Source organism: Lepisosteus oculatus, chromosome 9, assembly GCF_040954835.1.
Source record: "Lepisosteus oculatus isolate fLepOcu1 chromosome 9, fLepOcu1.hap2, whole genome shotgun sequence".
NCBI lineage: Eukaryota > Metazoa > Chordata > Actinopteri > Semionotiformes > Lepisosteidae > Lepisosteus > Lepisosteus oculatus.
Window position 1 is genome coordinate 7,300,732 of NC_090704.1, and position 6,675 is coordinate 7,307,406.

The 6,675-nt window shown below is 38.9% G+C and overlaps 1 protein-coding gene across 6 annotated transcripts in view; it reads left to right on the forward strand.

The window, feature by feature from the left end:
• rasal2 (RAS protein activator like 2) overlaps nucleotides 1-6,377 on the forward strand; it is a 106,040-nt gene extending 99,663 nt beyond the window's left edge. For 5 of the 6 annotated variants that reach the window (XM_069194053.1, XM_015355851.2, XM_015355850.2 and 2 more), the window contains one exon: nucleotides 1,142-6,377. In XM_069194053.1, the coding sequence (XP_069050154.1) occupies nucleotides 1,142-1,309 (168 nt within the window). In that variant the 3' untranslated portion in view covers nucleotides 1,310-6,377. The remainder of the gene's footprint in view (nucleotides 1-1,141) is intronic. The other variant, XM_015355852.2, reaches the window with a different exon arrangement.
• Nucleotides 6,378-6,675: the final 298 nt, after the last annotated feature.

Sequence of the window (6,675 nt, forward strand, 5' to 3'; positions counted from 1 at the left end):
GCATAATACTTTATAGATTTTTCCCTTTTAGTTACCTTTTAGGTTTAGGGTTCGAAGAGGTTTTTTTATACTCTTTTATACTTTCTTATACTCTGACTGTATAGAGAGTCAGAGTGGTGGATGCAGAATTATCCCTCTCTCTGTTGCTCTGTGTAATCACTGTCCTGAGCTGGAATGGGTGTGGAAGAGGTGCGCCATATCAGACTGCACCTGTTAGCTAAAGCTTTTGGCTGCTTCAGACCCCCTCAGTGCATTTGTCTGTCCAGTCCTTTCCATCCTCTCCCTACCCTGCAGCTCCTTGCAGGCAACAGGTATGGCCATGCTGTTTATTTCTGTTAATGGCTGCAAGGCCACTCTTATTTTTATGAGAAAAACATAATCCGAGCATTACTTCATTATTGATTGCGTGATGAACACCAAAATAATTCTGTGCATCATCTGTAGACAGTGACTAGAAGTGATCCTGAAGGGATTGTGAAATGATCATGACTTTATCCTCATTCTGCAAGTGCCTCTCAAAGGGCTGCAATGCAGTCCTCCACCATTGAGACAACAGATCCTCTCGGAGCCTGAGCTAATTGAAAAATTGCTTTTTATATATTGTAGCACCCAGCTTCCCGAGTCATCCAAGCAGGATCAAAGTGAATGGGCTCTTGGCAGACAGTGAAAGATCTTTGTAACAGGTGTATGTAGAAAATGTGGTGGTTGCACCTCATGTGCTTCTTGCAAGTCAGCAGAAACTTGCTCTTCATTGTTAGAGAATTAACATGATAAATGCGGTTCTTTGTGGCTGTTGAGAGCAGCCATTGTAAAACGTTTTGTAATGCTTAAATATAAAAGGAAAAAGAACATTCTGTATTTTGTTTCATTGCCATTTTTAAAATAAATTCATGTAGTACAAAGTGTCAAACTTTAGAGATCACTTCTAAGTCATGTTGGAAGTGCTTGAAATTATTATACTCATAGGTGCCCTACAGCAAACCACCTTCCATGTCATTGGAATGGAAATGTAGGCTGACTTTCAGCTGTGATAATGACAAACATTGAGCTCATCATGGATCCTGTTTCAAGCACTGAAACCCGACAGATTTTCACAAAGCGCGGGGGTTGTGACAGGCCTGCCTTTTGCTGCTTTTTTTAGGAGAAGAGGATTAGCTCCTTAGATGCTGCCAACTCCCGGCTCATGAGCGCACTGACGCAGGTGAAGGAGCGCTACAGCGTGCAGAACATCCGCAATGGCATCTCCCCGACAAACCCCACCAAGCTGTCCATCACGGAGAACGGAGAATTCAAGAACAGCAGCTGCTGATGACCGTGGGGCGAAGTGTGCCCAGCACGGGCCAGGTGCTGTCGACTGCATCCCAAACAGACTGAAGGCTTCCAGAGCGAATGTCTCACTGGTTCCGATTAGCGAAATATATAAAAAGAATGTTGCCCTTAAAATAATTGTATATAGTAATATCTTGTATTGGTTGTGTACAGAGATGGAATGTAAGATAACTGGCAAGAAGAAAAGGAGTTAAGAAGGGAGGGACAGGTATGGGCGCTGTTAGCTACATAATGTACTGAGTTTGTGAGTTGTATTTTATAAATAATACTATTCTCCTGTGCAGACATAGCTGAAATTTTAAAAGATTTTTAAGTATTGTGTAATTTAGAGAATCTATAGCTAGGAGGTGTAAATATAAATAAGATGAGATGGGGGGGAAAAAAAGAAAAACGGCATAAAGCACATAGGAGTTGAATAGTGTGAAACAAGTATAGGATTGGTAGAGACTGGAGGAATGTGAATGATGGAAGTGCAAGGGCAATAGAAGACAAAGCCACTTTAGAGCTCTCTCTTTGGCTACCCCTGCGTTCTCTTTTCTTTCTCGCAGTTTTCTTCAAACGATGTCAGATTCCTTCTATGAATTTGAAATCCTGTATATTAAAAGTCTAACATAGCCTGGTTCTTGGGTCTCTAACACACTGCCGGGTATCTTAGATTCAGACTGATATTTGTGTTCAAGTTCTGCTTTTCCAGACCAGGTGACTGAGCTATCATCAGTCTCTGTCTTTGGACCCTTGCACACCCTGTTTAATTAATTTATTTTTTTAGTTTCCTTGTCTACATTATTTGCCATGAAACTGGTCACAGTTTGTTGGATTTAATTGTGATAATTTCCATGATTCATGAATTTTGCATCTATTGTGGATGTTACTGTGTTGTACAAGTCTTTACTGTTTCAGTTTTTTTCTGTAATTGCAGAAAAATTACATATAATCTTTTCCAGTATGTTGTACATTTTTTTAGGAGCACAGATGCCTTATTTTACCAAAGGTGTGACATCAAAGTATAGTAGCCCAACAGTTTCCTATTTGTAGGCATCTAAAGGAGTCTATCTTGTTCAAATGAATCTGTACACACTTCAAGAAAGTAAAACAGGAAGGATGCCAGGCTGAAAGCTTACTGTATTGATATAAACTAGAGTTATTTTTTTGTAATACATTTTCAAGTAAACAGAAGACATCAGTTGTAACTTATGGATATTAGTGTTCATTTCTAAATTCGGCATTTTAAAGCATGTATGATAAAAAAAGTATCTGTATATTTTAGAAATTTATCTCACTTGTAAATTGTAGATCTGAAAATATTTTATATCAGCAGGCAGTAATACCAATATTATTATTTAAGATTGCTAAATCTTTTAACTGTTTGGAGATTATTTTTAAGTGCTGAGAATATAACTTCTGATAACTTGCTTTAAGATACAACCTTATGATTGAGGGCTCTTTAGCCTCTCAAATATGTTTATATTTAACCACCTGAAAAGAAACTACCCCCAATCTCCAGACTCGGTTCTCTCACAAGATGGCCTTAAGTAACCTCAAAATTCTCATTGCCATTCTTTCCTTGATCCACACTTGTGATGTATCTTGTCAGAGTACTCCTTGAGAGTAGACAAAAAGCACTGCTTCACAAATCAGACTGCCAATTTCCATCAGACACCTTTTTAGCTTTAATGGAAAAATGACTGCCTCAAAAAAACGCAATAAATTCTAGAGTATATATAAAAGTGTGCTCATCAAACAGGATGAGCCATGGGAAAAAAAAATCAGGTTTAAAAGCAGAACATGTATTTCTGGTGCTGAAAGTATGCTAAGTGGTGCCTCTCGTCTCATTTAAACAAGCTTTAATGAGCACTACATGAGTTTCAGAAATGTAATCTAAGGGATTTTATTTGCACTGTGACGAGTAAACTACGCCAATAAAAAAATACCAGCACTTGCTAAAATAAGATGTCAGGTTCATTGATCCCTCTAAGGGTATCTGTGAGAGTTGTCATCAGCCCTTTGTTTGCAATTTACACTGATGCCTTTCTGTATTCGACAGTGCCTGTTTTCTCCGATGCTTCCCTTTACTCATTGTACACTGTGGTGACCCTTTGTACCCCAGTTAAGTATGAAACAAAACTGCCTTTCCCATTGATTAAGAAATTATAGTCATCACCTCACAGAAAGAGGCACAAGGCTGAAGTGCTGCTAAAAAAATAAAATTGTGAAAAAACTGTTTGGTTTCGAAACTGCCTTTCATAGCCTGGTCTGCAAAGCCTAAAATTACACCCAAAGATTGTCCCCGTAATACAGGATTATTTCTTGTATGCGGTTATTAAAGATGGCACTTCAAGTGATGTCTGCATATCATTCACGCACATTATTTGGATTCTTTTCTTCAGCTTCTTTGGACGAGGGTTATTTTTCACATACTTAACTATAGCTTCCCTGACCGCAGGAAAAATCAATGGTTTTAATAAAGCCATGAAAAATATGTAACAAAAATTGCTAAGGAGAAGACAAATCGTGGGGTTCTCATGTATTCTTTTGCCTCAAACCATGTGGTGGAGATATTAAACGTCCAAGATTTCTGTAAGGGCTGTTGTGTAAAATTTGATTGAACTGCATTACATTTCGAGGGTTGTGCCTCGCTGGTAAATGCTCAGCTATGTGAAAGTAAGGAAAAGTCAAGTAGTTGGAGAAGACGTCTAATCTGCTCTTCTCAGAAATAACAGTTCTGCTGACAAAATGTATTGCATGGAAAAAGACAGGTTAGGCAAGCAATATTAAAGACATTGTAGGCAATCATTATTGCTTGTAGCAGAAATGCTTCTTTAATGGATCCTTTCCCTCTTTAGTCTGATGTACTGAAAATCAGTGGCATAACTTCGTAGAGAATGAGGGCAATGAAGTCACAAGTCCCTGAACGTTATATTATCAAGTATGGAGGTAAAGTGTAGGCAATAAAAATGAAATGCTTCGTTTACATTTCCAGAAGGGTTAAATTGTCTTCAAAAATGTATCGATACATTATATTGGAACTCTTCACAGATGCCACCCTTCCAACCTAGAGGGGTGAAGCAGTGTTTTCAACGCTATATAGCCATGCTCCCCAGATCTGCTCTTTGGCCTTGTGTGAAATATTAGATTTTTTTCAAGGTCTTAAATGAGAAAAATAAACTCAGAACACATCCTTAGAACACAAACCTGACGGCTGCTTTTCTTGTATCTGTTCAATGTCATCTGTTAGTATTTTACTTATCTGTCAATGGCAATCCATGTGGTGGAGCTGTTTTACAAGAAATTAAGTTTGTGAACTGTGAGAAATCAGCATACACCATCTGCTAGTTATAAACATGCAGTATTATATACTAAGTATCTGAAGAAACATCACTTCTAAGTTATCAGAAAATGACAATTTTATGGTAAAGTCATTAAGCTGATGAACATTTAGGATCCACAGGGAGCCCACTGTGAAAGTCACAGGCTAATAGTGTGTGGTCACAGCTGAAATCAATACAACTGGTTCGTCCTTGACGCGTGATTTGTACCAGGTTGCAGATTGTCTTGTAGAATGCTGCTCCATTCCTCTGGTAGAGCCAGGAGATGCACGTCCTTGTTCACTTGCTCACCTAAAGGCCCTAAATGCCACATGCTTTCTTCAGTAACAATATCAGGAATCATCCCACAACTGTTCAGTGGGGCTCAACTCTGGTGAGTAGGTTATCCACTGCATAAATGTAACAATCTCATCTTCCACACCAGCTGTTGATACGCAACCAGAATAAGAATTCCCAGGACTTGATCGATGTAATGTCATGCAGTAAACTACTACAAGTGGGTCCTGTTGTGGCTTAATGCTCTTGCCCAGAACATGACACTTTGACTTCCCCATGAATTGTAGTTTTGTAAACAACATTTAGTACACTTGTATCACCCTGCAGCTCTCAACTGGCAGCCCACTGAAGCTCAGCAGGTGTGAGCCTGGCCAGTGCCTGGATGGGAGACCTCCTGGGAAAAACTAAGGCTGCTGCTGGAAGAGGTGTTGGTGGGTACAGTAGGGAATGCTGTGGTATGTGTGAGTACTAATGCCCCAGTATAGTGACACTATTCTAAACAAAAGGCTCTGTCCTTTGGATGAGATGTAAAACTGAGGTCCTGACTTTCTGTGGTCATTTAAAATCCTAGGACGTTACTCAAAAATAGTAAGCCATCTCTGAACTGATTTCATCACTCTGCTCTCCTCCCCACCGATAGCTGATGTGTTGTGAGCTTACTGTGTGCACCTTGGCTTCCATCATCTGGGTGGGGGGTATATATTGATGATGATAGAGGAGAGCCCCCATTACCTGTAAAGTACTTTGAGTGGAGTATCCAGAAATTATACTTTATTCATCAAAAAGGACTTAGCTCCACTGTTGATAAGTCCACTGTATCGCTTCAACATACAGTACAGTTACAATATCACAAACACATTGTTAATTTTTAAGGCTTGACATTAAAGAGGTGAAATTGCCTCATTACCTGTGTCCAATCAGCTGTCTCACTAATGAGATGATATGGTGCTTATGCAAGTCAGCTGAGTGTGTCATAGTCATGAACGATCAATTAATCAAATAGACTCCAAAACATTTAGTTCTTAAAGCGATCAGGCATAAGAAGGTTTTTATTGATGCACAGTATATTTTTAATGTTGTGACTACTTTAAATTTTATCCTCAGTACGCAGAAATCCGAGTCTGGCTAGGGGCACGAGTGTATTCTAAGCACACACCTGTTGTAAGAGATCTTTCAGAAATTAAAGTTGTATATGGAATTTCAGAAATTATAAAATACACGGATAACATCAGTGTGCCAATAAGTGGAAGTACAGTATTATCTACTGTATGGTTCCAATACACTGGTAATGGTCACTCATAAACACCCATTCATAGTAATATCATAGGATGACCACGGATGTACAGAATTCTCGGTAATGCTGTTGGGAAACCAGGATGCTGTGGGAATACACCTTCTCTGTAAATGGCCTTTTTTGTCACAAATTAAACTCATCGGAAACCTTCACTGAACTGTGCCCTGACTCTTTGCTTAGAAAATCTATGTACTGTAGTGCTGCAGTTACTTTCAACTTGCTTCCAATGTAACTGTATTTTTGTGCTTTCAAAGTCAAGGTTCAGAAGAAGCTATAGCTTGTAGCATTTATGCTACAATTTAAAATCTCATTTTGAAAAATCATTAGCACATTATATGCTTGCTGTGTTGCCTAAGCTCTGTTGTCTTTCATAATGAATGGAGTAGTGTTAAGCACTCTCCTGTTTTTAAGATGGTCAAAGTTTTAGAAAATTGACAAAGATCTAGAGAC